We start from the raw sequence: 19869 nt of genomic DNA, 5'->3' as shown, positions 1-19869 counted from the left end.
GAGTCAAATTCGTTTCAACGAAGCGACGGCGAGTGAGGGTGAGCGGCGAGCCAGCGACGGCAAGCGAGCGAGGAGGAGTTCGTAGTGTCGTGCACGAATATGAATTCAAAGCCCCAATTTTGATCTGCTTTGTGCGACGTTGTTTCGGCTAGAGGCTATGCAAAGTTGTTTCTTTTGAACAAACCACGTAGGCTAGAAATCCACTGTCCTTTTTGTACTCCACGCGGACTTAGTTTTTAAAAAATATGCCATGTCATATTTTTTTAATTAAAAAAGCCACATATTCAATTTTATTGAAATATCTCGCTGTTGATATTTAAGTGATCATTTTACTTTTTAATTTAACACTTAAATGATCCAGCGAAAATTTTTGTTAATGAGTATCAAAAATAAATTTGGCACTCCCCCTTGGTACCAAAACGTCAGAATAAATTGGGCAACAGCTTTGACTTGGGATCGTTTTCAAAATTGAAACATCAAGAATCAAAACCCTAAATCGCCTTCGACGCCAACGGCCTTCTTCATAGTAGCCCGCAGTGAAGAAGTAACCTGCGAGAGAGACATCGTCACCGCATCACGACACGAAACCATCGACGCCGCGGAACAGCTCCGGTGTAGGAGCGAAACGGAGGTCAAGTCCATTTCGGAGTTTCATGAAGTTCTCGCACGTCCGTCGCCGGTCGACTCGTTCCCATGCTCGCCAACCTCGCTCGCAAGGCCCTGCTTCAGGCTAGGGTGGTTCTTGAGCCTCCCACCACCGGAGCTCGAACCCTGCTCAGACCGTGCTCCGCCTCCTCGGAGTCGCGCTCCTTCACGGTCTCGTACCTCGTCAATGCCTGCGGGTTGTCTCCAGAGTCTGCCCTTTCGGCGTCGCGGCGCGTTTGCTTCGAAACCCCTTCCAGACCCGACTCCGTCCTGGGTCTGCTCAAGGAACGAGGTTTCTCTCCGACCCAGATCTCGGACGTCGTCAGCAAATACCCCGGGGTGCTTTTAGCGAGCCCGGATGCGATTCTCTTGCCAAAGATCGAATTTTTGCGCTCCAGAGGCTTTTCCGACTCTGATCTAGCCAGGGTCATCAGTGCGGTCCCGAGGTTATTGGCCAGGAGCTTGGAGAACCATTTGAGGCCTACTTTGGATTATATTGGCGATCTGGTGCAATCCGGCGAGGATGCCGTTGCGGCCATCAAACGTTGTACGAGAATGTTGTACGAGGATCCGGGTGTTCTGCTCATTCCAAAAATCAAGATTTTGAGGGATAATGGAGTGCCTCCAGCAAACATTGGGCACTTAGTTCTGTACCATGGGCCGATATTCCTGGTGTCGCCTGAACAGTTCGATGAGGCCGTGAATAAGGTGAAGGCGCTAGGTTTTGAGCCTTCGAAAGTGGGTTTTGTCACGGCTTTGCACGTAATTAGGTGCATAAGCCAGCCGTTGTGGAGGAGGAAAATCGGTGTGTATGGCAAGTGGGGTTGGTCAGAAGAGGAAGTTGCTTTAGCTTTTAGGAGGCATCCGTGGTGTATGGCGGCGTCGGAGAGCAAAATTACGAACGTGATGGACTACTTTGTCAATGAGATGGGGCTTGATTCTTTGCATATCGCGCGGCATCCGGTGGTGATCTCACTGAGCTTACAGAAGCGAATTGTTCCTCGGTGTTCAGTGTTTCAAGTCCTGTTGTCTAAGGGCTTGGTCCATACCCATAGCTTGGCTACATCCTTGATAGTTCCGGAGAGCAGGTTCCTAAAAGAATTCGTGACCCCTTATTTGGGAGAAGCACCCCAATTGTTGGATCTTTATGAGGAGAAGATGGGTCTTGCAAGCTAGTTCTTTGCTTTACGAACTTGTTCAGGCTAATCTAGGGTGCTTATGAAAGCAAAAGAAATTCTACTCCTGCTGTTTGGGCTATTTCTGATAAATTGGGAAGCTGAGTTTTCTTTACTTACCTTCTTTGTTTCATCCCTCCAGTTCTCCATGTCGAGCTGTGTGATATCATAAGATGTTCTGTCTTTTGAGGAATACTATGCTCGCTCATGAAGAAAGCTTTGCTCTTAAATTGAAACTACAGTAATTCACTGCAGATTGTTGAGTACGTAGTCCAACTTTACTCTAGTTTAAACTAAACTTTGCACTTTACTCTTTATTTATATTTATTCCCCCAGTTACCTATTGCCACACTCATCGATCTTTATGTGAGACCAGTTTTATTTATTTCAAATTCTCTGATTAGACTTTGCTATAGCTTCTCTTTATTCTATACCTCTAGAAAAACATGGATGTGTTGGTAAGTCTGCGGTTGCTCTAGCTTCATGATGGGGTTGCCATCTGAATGCTTATCGAAATTGCTGTACTATCACTGGATTCCATCCTTTCATGTATGGATCTTGGGCTTATGATATGAGATCATAAGAGCTGAGTTTCCATTCTGTATCATTACTTGTTTTGGGGTATGATGATACTGTGCTACTGGTCCTGTTTTATGTGAGCCTATCACCGTGTTAAGAGGCTAACAGAGCAGAAGTCAATTCTCGAAATCTCTGCAGCTGTTTGATCTACCTTGTCTAAATTGATTTTCCGAGCTGTTGAATGAGCTTATGCAGCAAATTATCAGCTCTTTTTTGTTGCTACTCTAATGAGAATACAAAGTGTGTGGAAGATTCACTGAGCTGTAAGATGACCAGCTTTTCCGCAAGCTTTCTCACTATCGATCGCTTGAGTGGCTAACCTTGTTGATTCTTATGTCTTTTGAAGCTTAAACTGCCAGGGATCACAAAGTTGCAACCCAACAATAAGTGATGTTAATGAAGAATACATCCATTAACTCCTCTTTTTCTTCCGTCTTCAGTGGCACAATGAACTCCCTCGTGGCATCCACAGCTTTTGGCATGAGAGATCGTCTTGCATTAAACAGGCGAGCTTCAACACTTGCAAGCATCACGTGGATTGCGGGTTGCGGCCATTCGGTGAGTTTTGGTTTCGATGTTTTGGCTGAAATGTTTGTCACTTGCAAGAATCATTTGTTGAAAGTAGCCTTCTATGAGAAAGTGGCTTTTATTTCATTGACTTTAAGGGGTAAAATTTCTGCTTTGCTATTTAGCTTGTCGTTTAAGATGAAGTAATCACTCCTCTCTCCTCCTTGGAGAGTAGAAGAATCCATTTTTGCATGCTTTGTTCTTAACAAACATGGTCTATCTAAAATAACAATCGACATGTCTCGCCGTGCCTCTAATCTTTCTGAAGAGAATTTGGTGGAAATCGTTAACCGATTTGGGTGCGGTCCGTAAACTCATACTTAGGCGAATAGCTATGGTCAACGAATCATGTCCCTTGAGTAAGTCCTTGGAACAGTTTGATCACCTCCTTTGGCAAGGTGAGCTTGCTTCACTTTGCATGCTCGTGTCACCCTTGAAATTGTATCCGCTCGTTTTACTATAGTGCGACTCATCTATAGTGGTATATCTATCTCTAGCTGTGGTATATGATTTCTATTTGATGAATTTACGCTTTGTTGCGTAAACCATTGCGAGCGAAAACATCGATGTTGGATGCTTTTGCACAACAATTTGCTCTCACAAAGCTGGAGCATCTTTCCAATTGCCTAGGTCGATCTGTTTATTCACTTCATTATTCTTTTTGCACCAAACTTGCCTTCTCTAATGGTTTCAGTTTCTAAATGATGACTGAAAATGGAAATAGAGGGAATTTCCATAACCGAACGCCGTAGAACCTCATCGTTCTTTTGTTTCTTCTTCAATTCAGAAGAGGTGATGCTCTCCTTGTCACGGACTTCTATAATCCTTCGAGAAACCGATTCTTGATGAGTTTGTGATCGTTGGATTGCAAAGTAATAGATCTCTTTGTTGTTTGAAAACTTGAAGAAAACTTTTGTCGAGGCGTAACTTAAAATGTATATGATTACGACGGGTTACGTTAGGAAAATTGATCTTCCATAGGACTATACAGGTCCCCTTTTGTCATAGCCTATGTTCTGTCTTTGTACTTTGTCATCTCGTACCTTCCTTCCAATTTAGCAACATTTCATGCTTGAGAATTTCATTTCATGGTGTCTTCTTCTTCTTCTTCTCTGTCTCCCTCTCGTGTGCGAGCTAGTCTCATTGATTTTTGTTGCTGCATTTAATATCCAACGAAATATCAATGAAGAAAAATTTGTATTATGGACATGCACAAATTACAGTCGTTCACCTCCTTGTGATATATTATTAAAAATTTTCCATATTAGCACCAGTTGTGCCACGTTGGATGGCCGGTGTTCAAATTAATGTCAGCTGGCTAAAATTGGCTGGATGGACTGGATTGGCACAAATCCGAAAGGCTTAGGATTCAATCTATATAAAAAAAAGTTTAGGACTGAATTGACACAATTGCAATAAGTTTATGATTATTTAGGGTATGCTCTTTTTAATATTTTCTAGGACGAGCTATAACATTGCGGTATCAAGTGGGCACCATATAGAAAAAAAAATTGCTCATTTTTTAAAAAAGAATCGAGGAGAGAGAGAGGGGGTTGTACGTCGGGGAGAGGAGTGGAGAGGAGGGGGGCGGGGGTGGAAGGGGTGGCATCATTGGCAAGGAATGTTGAGTCAACTTGAGATAGAGTTGGTAACAAATAATTCGACCCATTTGCTCGACACAAGGTAAAATGCAAATTATAAAGAAAAAACCCGAATACGACACAACCTAACTATATATGTTGACACGTATTGACACGAAGCGCATTTTTATTGTAATTCAATCATTTGACATGTTAAATTCAAAACGTTCTAGGAAAACATGAATCGACATGAATCACAAGAACAATCACGATACGTGAACACAAGTTGCTAGTCTTAACACGAGCTAGTGAAGGCAGGGCACCGGGCGAGCGTTAAAGACCCGTGTCAACAAATACAAGTCTACAAATGCAGGGTGGCGGTGCCGTCCCTTCGAAAGATCAATGCTAGGATCTCCGTCTCACTCTTGCTTCTCCCTCCTCAATTTTTGTTCTCCTTTTTTCATTTTGGGTTAGTATCATGAAAAATCCCAAATCAATATACTTGTGACAAATTTACTCCAAATTAATTTTTTGATCACTAAAAACCCTAAATTGATACATGCGTGACAAGTTTACTCCAAACCAGTATATTTTGTGATCCAACTATTTTTTCTAATTCCAAGGTAACTCAACTCACTCAAGGTACCATAAACTCGCCCTCGCCGATCGCTGCCAGCGGCCGCCATATGAATTCTACATCGACTCTATCAAACGAATTTTTGTTCCGAGAATGGAAATTTTGTGTCATTATTAAACGTTACTTTTTTTTTAGAAACTCATTCAGGGAATAAAAATAAAAAAAATCTATTTATGAGCAGAAATTGGGCCCGGAAAGAAAATGATTATCATTCACAACCTAAGTGATTGATTGAAAACTTGCGGCGCTCTGAGTGATCAGAAAAAAAATTAAGACGTCCAAACATTCAAAAAAATAGTTACCGAGCGTCGTTCGCAACTTAAGTGATTGATTGAAAACTTGCGGCGCTCCGAGTGATCAGAAAAGAAGTTAAGACGTCCAAACATTCAAAAAAAAAAGTTACCGAGCGTCGAATGAAATGTAGGAACCAAAAAGGATATAGACAAACTTTGAAGATTTTTGGTGAGAAGTACACAAATACACAAACGAGAGAATAATATTCCAAATGCTTTTTTTTTAGTCTTTACACAGAGAAATAAAACCTTAGCTCTCACAATTCTTAACTCTCTCTTTCTATGGCTTTTCATACACTAACACAAATGGGGTGGAGATAACCTATTTATACTACTCCTAAGGTGGTGAAGTTTTCTTAAAGACCAAGTTTGACTTGTTAAACTTGAAGAGCAAGTTTGATCTACAACCTTGAGAACCAAGTTTGATCTATAATCTTGAAGACTAAGTTTGATGAAGACAAAAAGCAATTTTAATATTTCCAACAGCCTCCCTTAAAATTGATTTTGGAAATCAACAACACCAAGCATCGTCTCCAATTTGTCGAACAAATATGCCTTCAATAGTTTTGTCAAAATATCTGCAATCTGATCCTCGAATCTAAAGAAATTAAGTTCATTCTCTCCATCTTTGACCAGCTCACGGATATAATGATACTTGATGTCTATGTGTTTGCTCCTGCCATAAAAAACTGGATTCTTGGCTAACGCAATTGCCGACTTGTTATCACATGTCAATTTTGTAGGACCTTTCTGTTCATGCATCAGTTCACAAAGCATCCTACGAAGCCATATCCCTTGACATGCTACCGAAGCTACTGCCATGTATTCTACTTCGGTTGTTGAGAGCGCAATAACTTGTTGTTTTTTCGAGGATCACAAAATTACTCTTGATTCGAGAAAGAACACATATCCAGAAGTACTCTTCCGCCTTTCAATATCTCCTGCCCAATCACTATATGTATACTCTACTAAATTGAAATTGTCAGTGTAAGAATATAAAATTCCATGATTATGAGTTCCACTAACATACCGTAGAATTCTTTTTGCTGCATGCACATGTGATTGGTATGGTTTTTCCATGAACCAACTAATAATTCTCACGCTATAAGTAATATATAGCCTAGTAGAAGTCAAATATCTTAAACTGCAAACAATACTTTTAAAATAAGTGGGATTTACTAGTTCACCGGTTTCTTCTTTCTTCAGCTCCAACCGTTCTGCTACAGGGGTCCGAATTGATTTGAGCGATTCCATATTGAGTCGCTTCAAAATATCATTAGCATATTTTCGCTGTGAAACAAATGTGCCATCATTTATCTGCTTCACTTCCAGGCCTAGAAAATATGATATCAATCCCAAATCTATCATCTCAAACTGGCTCATCATGGCCTCCCTGAATTCAGCAAACATCTTTTCACAGTTTCCTGTAAATATCAAGTCATCAACATAAAGGCATATAATTATAATATCACCATTAGTATTTGACTTGATTTATAGTGTATGCTCATATGGACACTTTTGAAAACCATGCTCTAACAGGTATGTGTCGATGCTTGTGTACCAAGCTTGAAGTGTCTGTTTTAGCCCATACAATGCTTTCTTCAATTTGTAAACTTGATTTTCATGTCCTTTCTTCTCATAGCCTTGTGATTGCTCCACATACACTTCCTCATCAAGGAACCCATTTAGAAATGCTGATTTCACATCCATTTAATGGATCTTCTAATGATTCTGAGTTGCGAGTGCTACCATCCGAATGGTATCCATTCGAGCCACTAGTACAAATACTTCAAAATAATCAATCCTTGACTTTTGCTTATAGCCTTTCATGACCAGTCTGGCTTTGTGATGGTCCACCTGACTGTCGGGTTTGTATTTTGTCTCATACACCCACTTGACACCAATGAACTTCTTACTAGATAGTAAAGAAGTTAGCGCCCATGTGTCATTCTTTTCAATGGAGTGGATTTTTTCATCCATTGCTTGGATCCACTTTTAATCTACAGTGGCTTCATCATAGGATATAGGGTCACATTTAGCAAATAAACAAAAGTTTACCATAGCTTCATCAGTGATTCCATCACTATCACTGTCATCATCCCTTGTGACCACATAATTCCTGAATTTTGCTGGAGTCTCTCGCAATCGCTGTGAACGACGTAAATGTGGTTCTAAAGCTGCTATTGGGGAAGAAAATGCACCACCAGTCGAAGATGATGAAGAAGATGCACCACTGGTCGAAGATGATGGAGGTTTTTCTGTATCTCCTTCAATGGTTCATCTTCGATAGTAATGTTTCTTTGGTCACCTTTTTGGTTCCAGTCCTAAGCTTCATCTTCTAAAAACTGGACATCCCTACTAATGATTACCTTTTCAATGACTGGGTTATACAGTTTATAACCTTTAGTTGTGTCACTATAGTCAATGAAGATGCACTTCTCGCTTTTATCATCCAACTTCTTCCTCTGTTTGTCTGGTATATAGGAAATGCCAAACAACCAAATAATCGTAGGAATGAAACATCTGGCTTGTTGCCGCTCCAAGCCTCTCTTGGGGTTCTTCCAAGAACACTCCTTGTTGGGCACCTGTTTAGCACAAATACAGCACAAGCAACAATTTTTGCCCAAAACTTATTTGGTAAATCTTTAGCCTTTAGCATACTCCTTGCCATTTCAAAAATCGTTATATTCTTTCTTTTTGCTATACCATTTTGCTGAGAAGTGTAGCTAGCAGTTAACTGACGTTTCACTCCATGAATTTTATAATATTTGTCAAATTCATTTGAGGTAAATTCTCCACCTCTATTTGATCTCAACGTCTTCAAATTAAAGCCGCTATGTTTTTCAACATAGACTTTAAATTTTTTAAATTTGCCAAAAGCTTCAGATTTTTCTCTCAAGAAATATATCTAAGTTTTTTTGGTAAATTTATCCACAAAAATTAACATGTACTTTTTTTGTCCGAATGATTGAACCTCAAGAGGGCTGCATATGTCAGTATGTATCAACTCCAATGGTTGTTTTGCTCTTCTGGCTTTTCCAACAGGAAAAGTTTCTCGATGTTGTTTTCCAACAAGACATCCTTTGCATGGACGATCTGGACAGTCAATCAAAGGCATGCCGGTCACCATCTTTTTTTGGACAAGTAATTTTAGTCCACAAAAATTTAGATGCCCGAATCGAAGATGCCACAACCAGTTGCTGTCTTTCATCATCGCTTGAAGACTCAAGAGATTCATCGTCTGAAGAGTCAAGGGAAACATTCGGTTCTTTGTCATTTGCACCTTCGTGATCAACTTGTCGTTGACATTTCTAATGGTGCAAACTCCATTTTCAATATGAACCTTGTAGCCTTTTTCGGAAAGTTGTCCAACACTTAGCAAATTCCCAAAAAGTCCTGGCACAAAGTAAACATTCGCAATAGTAACATTAGTATCATCTTTTGACTTGATATTTATGTTACCTTTGCCCATCACAGAAACTTTTGATTTATCCCTGAAGTTGATTTCACCTCGACTTGTCTCATCCAGCTGCGAGAATAACTCCTTCCGGCCAATCATATGATTGCTACAACCAGTATCTAGGTACCATATGTTGGTGTCTTCGATACTCGAGTCATCCTTCTTACATGCTAGTAGCATGTGTTCTTGGCATGTGCATGTTCCACTTGTTCGTACGTCGCCTTTGCCCGGCATTCGGATTTGTAATGTCCAAATTTATTGCATTTAAAACACTTGACTTTTGATTTGTCATGTGGTTTAAATTTTCCGGTGAAATTTGGATTTCCACCTCTACCTTGGCCTCCTCCGCGACTTCGACCGCCTTGATAGCCTCCTCGACTTGATGGAACGAACCGACTTCGCAATGCTTGCTCAGGATTTGAACCGATGGACTTTTGATTCATTCTTTGCTCATGCGAGCACAATGAACGCATCAACCACTCCAACGTCACGATTGATATATCTTGGCTTTCTTCAATTGCCGCAACAACGTAGTCAAATCTCTCAGTCAAAGACCTTAATATTTTTTCTACAATTCGAACATCTTGGAGTTCTTCACCATTAACTTTCAGTTCGTAAACGATGGTTTGCACACGATCAAAGTACGACGAGATAGATTCAGAGTCATTCATGCGTAAAGATTCAAAATCTCCTCGAAGTGTTTGGAGCCGCACCCGCCTGACACGAACATCGCCTTTGTAGGATTTTTGCAAAATATCCCACGCTTCTTTCGCGGTCTTTGCACTCGATATTTTTTCAAATATCATTTCATCCACGGCTTAAAAGATTGCATATAATGCTTTTTGATCTTTCTTTCAAAACTTCACCAAAGAGTCTTTTTCCTTATTTCTTAAAGCCTCAAATTCTTCAGCATCGGCTACTTCGGTGTAGCCATTTTCCACTAGATTCCACAAATCCTGCGATTTGAAGAAAACCTTCATCTGGACGGACCAATTGTTGAAATTCTTTCTGTTCAACTCTAGAAGTTGTAATTGAACGGAACTGTTGGATAACATTGCTAGCTCTGATACCAATTGTAGGAACCAAAAAGGATATAGACAAACTTTGAAGATTTTTGGTAAGGAGCAAACAAATACACAAACGAGAGAGAATAATATTCCAAATGCCTTTATTTTAGGCTTTACACAGAGAAATACAAGCGTAGCTCTCACAATTCTCAACTCTCTCTTTCTATGGCTTTTCACACACTAACACAAATGGGGAGGAGATGACTTATTTATATTACTGCTAAGGTGATGAAGTTTTCTTGAAGACCAAGTTTGACTTGTTAAATTTGAAGACCAAATTTGATCTACAACTTTGAAGATCAAGTTTGATCTACAATCTTGAAGACCAAGTTTGATAAAGATAAAAAATAATTGTGAAAAAACCACCAAAAACCCCAAATTTTACCATATGTGACATATTTATCCCGAACTTTTTTTGTGACACCAAAAACCCCGAACTTTGCTTTTTGTGACACATTTACCCCAATGTATTTAGTCCATGGGCATTTTCGTATTTTTTGCTTTTTCTTTTTTTTTTTTTCCTTTCCGGCGAGGGGGGCCCTAGCCGGCATCGAGCGAGGGCGGCCCTCGCCGCCGTCCGGCGAGGGCGGCCCTCGCCGGCGTCGGGCGAGGTTCGCCCTCGCCGGGCGAGCGAGGGCGGCCTCGCCCGACTCAAGCGAGGTCGACCTCGCCGGCGTCGAGCGAGGGTCGACCTAGCCTCGAGCCTCGGGTGAGGGCCGCCCTCGCTCGCCCAGCGAGGGCGACCCTCGCCGGCGTAGGGTGAGGTCCGCCCTCGCTGGGCGAGCGAGGGCGGCCTCGCCCGATCTGGCGAGGTCGACCCTCGCCGGCGTCAAGCGAGGGCGTCCTCGCCCATCCGGCGAGGCGGCCCTCGCCGGCGTCGGGGTGAGGTCGCCGCTGGCGAGCGAGGGCGGCCCTCGCCCGACTCAAGCGAGGTTGACCCTGCGTCGGCGTCGGGCGAGGGTCGACCTCGCTGAGCCTCGGCGAGGGCCGCCTCGCTCGCCCAGCGAGGGCGACTCGCCGGCGCGGCGAGGTCCGCCTCGCCTGGGCGAGCGAGGCGCCTCGCCGATCTGGGCGAGGTCGACCCTCGCCGGCAGCCGAGCGAGGGCGGCCCTCGCCGATCCGGCGAGGGCGGCCTCGCCGGCGTCCGGCGACCGTCGCCCGACGCGGCGAGGGTCGACCTTGCCAGACGGGCGAGGGCCGCCTCGCCGCCCGGCGAGGGCGACTCGCCCGGCCGACGAGGGTCGCCTCGCTCGGGCGAGCGAGGGCGGCCCTCGCCCGGCTCGCGAGGTCGACCTCGCCCGACGCCGGCGAGGGTCGACTCGCCAGCCGGGCGAGGGCCGCCTCGCTCGCCTGGGCGAGGCGAACCTCGCCCGACGCGGTGAGGGCCGCCTCGCCGGATCTGGGCGAGGGCCGCCTGCTCGACGCCGGCGATGGGCAGCCCTCGCCGGAAAGAAAAAAAAAAAAAAAAAAAACAAAAAAGACGAAAATGCCCATGGACTAAATACATTGGGGTAAATGTGTCACAAAAAGCAAAGTTCGGGGTTTTTAGTGTCACAAAAAAAAGTTTGGGGTAAATGTGTCACTGATAGCAAAGTTTGGGATTTTTGGTGGTTTTTTCCCAAAATAATTTTAATATTTCTAACACGAAAGTTATAACATTTGTGATATCTTTTTTCCGGTATTCAACAAAGCATCCATAAGAGATTCCAAAAATCAAAATGTGCAGGAATCAAACCCTACTTGCGTTCGACCCCAGCGGCCATGAGAAGCCCTGAACCACCTGCGAGGAGAAAATATTCAGTGGTTAGCTCGCACCAGGTCATCCGCCTACGTGGCGTGGTGAGCTTAGTTGGCTCCACTCAACGGGAGACACGTGGCGCTGAGTTGGACTTGCTGAAAAATTGAAAAAAGGCTTTCTTTTCTCTACGTGGGGACAGAGCTGAAAAATTCAGCTCCCGCCTAAAACTTCCCCCCTCTCTCTCTCCTCTTTTCAATTTCCAAGGCCCTTCTTTACCTGCACTCCTGCGGAAGAACAACCAAAACACACTCTCTCTCTCTCTCTTTCTCTACCGCCTTCGCCTTCGCCTTCGCCTCCGCCTCCGCCTCTCCCAAGAGCCCCGCCGGTCGCTCCGAGCTCAGATCTGCGCCCAAGAGGGAGAGCCCCGCGTCGCTGCGAGCTCGGATCTGCATCTGGCACGTCGCCTCCCCCAAGAGCCCCTCCGTCTCGGCTGCTGGATCCCGAGCCCCTCCGCCTCCGCCGAGCTCAGATCTGCGCTCAAGAGGGAGAGCCCGCGTCGCTCCGAGCTCAGATCTGCGCCTGGCACGTCGCCTCCCCCAAGTGCCCCTCCGTCGCGGCTGCTGGACTCCGAGCCCCTCCGCCTCCGCCGAGCTCAGGTCTGCGCCCAAGAGGGAGAGCCCCGCGTCGCTCCGAGCTCAGATCTGGGTCTGGCACGTCGCCTCCCCCAAGAGCCCCTCCGTCGCGGCTGCGCAGATCTGTTGTGCCGTCTCCGACTTTTTGTATTGTGTCTGGATAAGTTCATTGCAGGGGATGGAAGGCTTTGGTGGAAGATTTTTGCCGCGGCACAGAGGATGTTGCTGGTTTTAATTTACTGCACAAACATTCTTGTTCTTTATCTTGAGTCCCCCATATGCTGAGTTTTCTTTACTCCCAGCTAATGCTCTCCATCACTGAAAACTTCACTTGGCGAGCTCACACTCTCGGACTTCGCCGCGAAAGAATCCGCGAGATGGTTTAGTCGAGCGCTTTGATGGCGTCCCTGAAAGCCCCGCTCGTGTCGACCTGCGCGATGTCCATCGCCGTTGCCGCTCTCGGGGCTGCTATTCCATCTATCCCCGGCCCTCTGGGTCCTCGGCTGCCTCCCGCGCTGGGCTCACTCCTCTCGTGGTTCAGGCCTCCGTACCCCCTTCGTCGTCGTCAATGGCATTATCGCCGCCACCTCCAGGTGCTTCCGCCGCGCACAGCCGGAGAGGATCGCGATCGTGGTCGCAGAGGAGATAGAGGTCGTGGAGGCGACGCTAGCCGCGGAGGCGGCGTTCGATGAGCTTCAGGATTTTGAGGAGAAGAGGGTGGTGATGGTGGTGGTGGGGAATGGCGGGGGTGTCCGGCGGCGGAGATGGATATAATTGTGACTGCGAAGGGGAGAGGAAGGTGGCGTTCGGGAGGTCCGCTTCGGCACGGTGGAGGCGAGTGGACTTGTCGGAGAAAGCTCTGGTTTCGCCGGAGAGCCGCCGACGGCGACCACCTGCAAGTAAGAAGGGCGAAGTGAGGCGTTATGAATTTCGAAATTCGCATCACGTACGAGCAAGAAAGTGACCAGGATGACGGGGACGGTGTCTTTTGATATTTCGGTCAACGGATTCATGAAATCAAGTCAACATATTCACATAATATTGCTTTTTTTTCATGAGATTTAATTTTTTGATGCCATTCGTTAGTTGAAGTTGAATGCGCAAAATCTTAAGAGGTTTAAGGTGTTAAAGTTGGGAGATTGCTCGGATCTTTCGCTAATTAAAATCGATGCTCCGAGCCTTCGCTCGTTTTATTTCTATGGTCAAGTACCTCTCTTCCTCTTTGAAGATATATCGTAGCTGATGCAGGTTGTGTGTTCAGGGAGGCAGACTTACTAGTTACAAGTTTTAGAGAGCGTCTGAGTCTGTGATTTAAGCATTTATTCGTCTTCAAGAAGAGTCTGGCAATCAAGCATGAAAATGGAAGCAACAACATCTGAATCACCCACCCTTTTTTTTCTCATTTTCTTGTTGCAATAAATTGGACTTTGCCTACCCGCTTAATAATTTCAAATTTTGTTGCATAGTCTTTTACAATCTGTAATTACAAGATGCGTTTTTTTATCAGGTTGTTCCTGTATTTAATTGTCAAGAATAACATCAATCTTCTTAAATTCATACCCAAGAGGTGTAATGCCCTCCATTTTATAGGATGAGATTGGCGAATTTAGGTAATCTCAGAACAGCACATGACTGTTTTTCAAGCTGACGATAAAGTTATCGAATGTTGAAACAGAATCGTTTGCTTTCAGAAAATAACTTTTGACAACGTTTATTGATCCATCATTTGTTTGATCATGTCATGATCTAAAAAAGCAATCAAAAAGTGAACGATTCAGGAATCATCTCTAAGGTAGCAGCCCTAAAACCCTATACCTTTCCATGACCCTTGGAGATATCAATGCAAATCACCAAAGATTCAAAGTTAAAATTGTCAAAAGCATACAAAAGTGATGGTGGTGGTGCAAGTCAGGCCACAGATTTCAAAGTGATCACACACAAGAACAGATGAAACAAAGATAAGAATAGAACAACAGAAGCAAATATATCATTGCTTAGGTTTATTACACAGAACAAGGAGAGTGTGCAGGATTAACTCTGCACTCCTCTCTCATGTTTTTATCAGCATGGGAAGCGCCACAGGATAGCCCATGGCCCTTCAAACAACTCGGAAATCACCTAAAAATCTGTCTCTTTACAATGTACACAAAAAAAATAAGCTTATGAAGCCAATCCATCCTCAATGAAACATTTGAAGAAACCGCAGCTCAATGATTCTTTCTACATGTTCATCATAACCCTATTCATCGTCTCTCCGTCTCTCTCCCCGCCTAATCTGTGTCAACCAATCTACAACAAGAAATTTATCTACACTCTACAGAACCCAGATCTGGAGCACTAAACTGATTAATTCATATCTCAGTTTCCATGAACAGACCTCTCCGGGTCCACTGCCTTCATTGGGCGAGGCGAACAGCACCGTCGTGACATCCACGAGCTTCCTCCAGCTGATACACAACTTGAAAGTCCTCAACAGGGCGTTCGGGGCTTCAATCTCCTTGCAGTCACTCGAGTTCTGCGGATCGATTGAGTTCCTGAACACGCGGATCTTCGCGGGCATCGTGTACGCAAAATGGCACTGCTTCGCCACGACAGTCTGCAGCAGAAGAAACGAATCAACCGCCGCCCCGCAAGAAACAAATTGAGCATAGAAAAATTGCAATACTATTACTACAGATGAACTTACAGCTTCTTTGATTGTCTTGGACATGCGAACCAGCTGCTTCAAATCGCCATGCACAACGTGACCGAGTATCCTAATCTGTTAAACCCAAAATGCTCAATCATTAAAACCCGTTATAAATGATCATATCATAATCCAAACCGCGCATTGATTTAAGCAGCATTCGAGCAAATCGAAAGCGCAAGCCAACTCACCAGAATGTCCTGAGGCAAGGCTTCGAGACCGGACTTCTCGGAGCCGTCGAGCAATGGCCTCGCGCTGCACTGCCTCTTCAGCGGAGCTCTAAACTCCGCCGACTCGGCCCGCCACGCCGCCGCATCGGGGCCCTCCGAGATCCCGACCCTCTTCCTCCCGAGACCACGCGTGCACCTCACGAGTCCGAACCCCAATGCCTCCTCCCCATCCCTCACCTCGCTCTGCCCCCCAACTACGCATGCCTTCAAGTCCGACACCATATCGCCGCACAACGCCATTTCTACTACTCCCCCCTCTGCAGAAACCAAACCGTAGTCAGTCAGTCAGTCAAATGAAGAACACCCACAAACAGGAAACGAACGAAGCGCGCAAAACCGCGCAACAAAACCACCGTCCGAGAACGAATTCGTCGGACATCGAAGGAGCTAAAAGACACGAACCTGGTCGGATTCGATCGATTCGTGTGAAGTGTGTGTGTTCGTGAGTGATTTCGCTGCTTCTCCTTCACGCTTTGCGTCAAGAAACCATTTGACGGTGCTGCTCAAGCACACAGTAAAGAAAACTCAGCATATGGGGGACTCAAGATAAAGAACAAGAATGTTTGTGCAGTAAATTAAAACCAGCAACATCCTCTGTGCCGCGGCAAAAATCTTCCACCAAAGCCTTCCATCCCATGCAATGAACTTATCCAGACACAATACAAAAAGTCGGAGACGGCACAACAGATCTGCGCAGCCGCGACGGAGGGGCTCTTGGGGGAGGCGACGTGCCAGACACAGATCTGAGCTCGGAGCGACGCGGGGCTCTCCCTCTTGGGCGCAGACCTGAGCTCGGCGGAGGCGGAGGGGCTCGGAGTCCAGCAGCCGCGACGGAGGGGCACTTGGGGGAGGCGACGTGCCAGGCGCAGATCTGAGCTCGGAGCGACGCGGGCTCTCCCTCTTGAGCGCAGATCTGAGCTCGGCGGAGGCGGAGGGGCTCGGGATCCAGCAGCCGAGACGGAGGGGCTCTTGGGGGAGGCGACGTGCCAGATGCAGATCCGAGCTCGCAGCGACGCGGGGCTCTCCCTCTTGGGCGCAGATCTGAGCTCGGAGCGACCGGCGAGGCTCTTGGGAGAGGCGGAGGCGGAGGCGAAGGCGAAGGCGGAGGCGGTAGAGAAAGAGAGAGAGAGAGAGTGTGTTTTGGTTGTTCTTCCGCAGGAGTGCAGGTAAAGAAGGGCCTTGGAAATTGAAAAGAGGAGAGAGAGAGGGGGGTAAGTTTTAGGCGGGAGCTGAATTTTTCAGCTCTGTCCCCACGTAGAGAAAAGAAAGCCTTTTTTCAATTTTTCAGCAAGTCCAACTCAGCGCCACGTGTCTCCCGTTGAGTGGAGCCAACTAAGCTCACGCACGCCACGTAGGCGGATGACCTTGTGCGAGCTTACCACTGAATATTTTCTCACCTGGGAGACATCTCATCACATCGCGACCACCTTCGACGTCGCAGGATCGCTCCGGTCTCGAGAGCGAAACGAAGGTCAAGTCCATTTCGGAGTTTCATGAAGTTCTCGCACGTCCATCGCCGCTCGACTCGATCCCATGCTCGCCAACCTCGCTCGCAAGGCCCTGCTTCATGCTAGGGTGATCCTTGCGCTCCCCAACGCCGGAGCTCGAACCCTGCTCCGGCCGGCCTCGACCTCCTCGGAATCGCGCTCCTTCACGGTCTCCTACCTCGTCAATGCCTGCGGGTTGTCTCCGGAGTCCGCCCTTTCGGCGTCGCTGCGCGTCCGCTTCGAAACCCCTTCGAGGCCCGACTCCGTCCTGGGTTTGCTCAAGGAACGAGGTTTCTCTCCGACCCAGATCTCGGACGTCGTCAGCAGATACCCCACGGTGCTTCTAGCGAGCCCGGATAAGATTCTCTTGCCAAAGATCGAATTTTTGCGCTCCCGGGGCTTTTCCGATCCTGATCTAGCCAGGGTCATAAGCGCAGTACCGAGGATATTGGCCAGGAGTTTAGAGAAGCATTTGAGGCCTACTTTGGATTATATAGGCGATGTGGTGCAATCCGGTGAGAATGCTGTTGCAGCCATCAAACGTTATCCGAGGATTTTGTATGAGTCTCCGGGAACTCAACTCATTCCCAAAATCACGACTTTGAGGAATAATGGAGTGCCTCATAAAAACATTGGGCACTTTGTTCTGTACCATGGGCCGAGATTCCTGGTATCGACTGAACAGTTCGATGAGGCTGTGGATAGGGTGAAGGCGCTGGGTTTTAACCCTTCGAAAGTGGGTTTTGTCACGGCTTTGCATGTGATTAGGTGCATGAGCGAGTCGTCGTGGAGGAAGAAAATCGGTGTGTATGGCAAGTGGGGTTGGTCGGAGGAGGACGTTGCTTTGGCTTTCAGGAGGCATCCGTGGTGTATGGCAGTGTCGGAGAGCAAAATTACGAAAGCGATGGACTTCTTTGTCAATGAGATGGGGCTTGATTCTTTGCATATCGCGCGGCGTCCGGTGGTGATCTCGCTGAGCTTACGGAAGCGAATTGTTCCTCGGTGTTCAGTGTTTCGAGTCCTGTTGTCTAAGGGCTTGGTCCATACCCATAGCTTGGCTACATCCTTGATAATTCCGGAGAGGAGGTTCCTAGAGGAATTCGTGACCCGTTATTTGGGAGAAGCACCCCAATTGTTGGATCTTTATAAGGAGAAGATGGGTCTTGCAAACTAGTTCTGAGCTTTACGAACTTGTTCGGGCTAATCTAGGATCCTTATGAAAGCAAAAGAAATTCTACTCCTGCTGTTTTGGGCTATTTCTGATAATTGGGAAGCTGGGTTTTCTGTACTTACCTTCTTTGTTTCATCCCTGCAGTTCTCCATGTCTAGCTGTGTTCTATCATAAGATGTTCTGTCATTTTAGGAATAGTATGCTCGCTCATGAAGAAAGCTTTGCTCTAATTGAAACTAAAGTAATTCACTGCTGATTGTTGAGTATGTAGTCCGACTTTACTTTAGTTTAAACTAAACTTAGCACTTTTACTCTTTATTTATATGTATTCCTCCAGTTACCTATTGCACGCTCATTGATCTTCATGTGAGACCAGTTTTATTTATTTCAATTCTCTGATTAGACTTTGCTATAGCTTCTCTTTATTCTACCTCCAGAAAAACATGGATATATTGGTAAGTTTGTGGTTGCTCTAGCTTCATGATAGGGTTGCCATCTGAATGCTTATTGAAATTGCTCCAATTTGTACTATCACTGGATTCCATCCTTTCATGTATGGATCTTGGGCTTATGATATGATATCATAAGAGCTGAGTATTCTGCGTCATTGCTTGTTTTGGGGGTTGATGTTGCTGTGTTATTGGTCCTGTTTTATGTGAGCCTATCAGTGTGTCAAGAGGCTAATAGATCAGAAGTTAATTTTTAAAATCTCTGTAGCTGATTCATCTACCTTGTCTAAATTGACTTTCCGAGCTGTTGATTGAGCTTATGCAGCAAATTATCAGATCTTTATTGTTGCTACTCTGATGAGAATACGAAGCGTGTGGAAGATTCACTGAGCTGTAAGATGGCCTGCTTTTCTGCAAGCTTTCCCACCATCAATCGCTAGAGTGGCTAACCTCGTTTGATTCATGTAATTATGTCTTTTCGAGCTTAAACTGCCGGGGATCACAAAGTTGCAACCCAACAAGAAGTTATGTTAATGAAGAATACATCCATTAACTCCTCTTTTTCTTCGGTCTTCAGTGGCACAATGAACTTCCTCATGGCATCCATGGCTTTTGACATGAGAGATTGTCTTGCATCAAACAGGCGAGTTTCAACACTTGCAAGCATCATGTGGATTGCGGGTTTCGGCCGTTCGGTGAGTTTCGGTTTCGATGTTTTGGCTAAAATGTTTATCACTTGAACGAATCATTTGTTGAAAGTAGCCTTCTATGAGAAAGTGGCTTTTATTTCATAGACATTAAGGGGGGTAAAATTTCTGCTTTGCTATATAGCTTGCTGTTTAATATGAAGTATTCACTCCTCTCTCCTCCTTGGAGAGTAGAAGAATCCATTTTCGCATGCTTAATTCTTAACAAACATGGTCTATTTAATAAAACAATCGACATGTCTTGTCGTGCCTCTAATCTTTCTAAAGAGAGTTGTGGTGGAAATTGTTAACCAATTTGGTTGCGGTCTGTGAACTCATACCTAGGCAATAGCTAAGGTCAACCAATCGTGTCCCTTGACCAAGTCCTTGGAACAGTTTGATCACCTCTTTTGGCAACGCGAGCTTGCTTCACTTTGCATGCTCGTGTCACCCTTGAAACCGTATCTGGTCGTTTTACTTTAGTGCGACTCGTCTACAGTGGTATATCTATCTCGAGCTGTGATATATGATTTCTATTCGATGAATTTACGCTTTGTTGCATAAACTATTGCTAGCGAAAACATCGAGCTGGATGCTTTTGCGCAACATTTTGCTCTCACAAGGCCGGAGCATCTTTCCAATTGCCTAGGTTGATAACTTCACCATTCTTTTTTCACCAAACTGGCCTTTTCGAATGGTTTTAGTTTCCAAATGAAGACTGAAAATGGAAATGGAGGGATTTTCCATAACCGAACAACGTAGAACCTTGGCGTTCTTTTGTTTCTTC

At 45.4% G+C, this 19869-nt stretch overlaps 2 protein-coding genes and 2 pseudogenes across 2 annotated transcripts; 3 read left to right on the top strand and 1 right to left on the bottom strand.

Annotated features, from left to right (window-relative positions):
* The first annotated feature begins 609 nt into the window (after positions 1-609).
* On the top strand, positions 610-3090 carry LOC115681013 (uncharacterized). The gene is made up of 2 exons (XM_030604866.2): positions 610-2662; positions 2746-3090. Exon 1 carries the CDS (start codon positions 694-696, stop codon positions 1819-1821), a length of 1128 nt encoding a protein of 375 aa, XP_030460726.1. The 5' UTR covers positions 610-693; the 3' UTR covers positions 1822-2662; positions 2746-3090.
* Positions 3091-12750: 9660 nt separating this feature from the next.
* Positions 12751-13424, top strand: LOC115686440 (uncharacterized; annotated as a pseudogene).
* A 910-nt stretch (positions 13425-14334) lies between these two features.
* LOC130137649 (F-box protein SKIP27-like) lies at positions 14335-15928 on the bottom strand (annotated as a pseudogene).
* Positions 15929-16689: 761 nt separating this feature from the next.
* Positions 16690-18478, top strand: LOC115664414 (transcription termination factor MTERF15, mitochondrial-like). Its single transcript, XM_030586349.2, has one exon. It carries the CDS (start codon positions 16823-16825, stop codon positions 17948-17950), a length of 1128 nt encoding a protein of 375 aa, XP_030442209.1. The 5' UTR covers positions 16690-16822; the 3' UTR covers positions 17951-18478.
* Positions 18479-19869: the final 1391 nt, after the last annotated feature.

The sequence above is a fragment of the Syzygium oleosum genome, unplaced genomic scaffold (assembly GCF_021117445.2).
Source record: "Syzygium oleosum isolate NSW1041296 unplaced genomic scaffold, Sole_v2.1 Sole_v2.03, whole genome shotgun sequence".
NCBI classification, from domain to species: Eukaryota; Viridiplantae; Streptophyta; class Magnoliopsida; order Myrtales; family Myrtaceae; genus Syzygium; species Syzygium oleosum.
Note: the sequence above shows the minus strand (reverse complement) of the source record. Positions and strands in the feature narration are given on the sequence as shown.

What these genes read in the sequence shown, in the direction of transcription:
- LOC115681013 (XM_030604866.2), top strand. Translation starts at nt 694, where the DNA reads ATGCTCGCCAACCTCGCTCGCAAGGCCCTGCTTCAGGCTAGGGTGGTT.
- LOC115664414 (XM_030586349.2), top strand. Translation starts at nt 16,823, where the DNA reads ATGCTCGCCAACCTCGCTCGCAAGGCCCTGCTTCATGCTAGGGTGATC.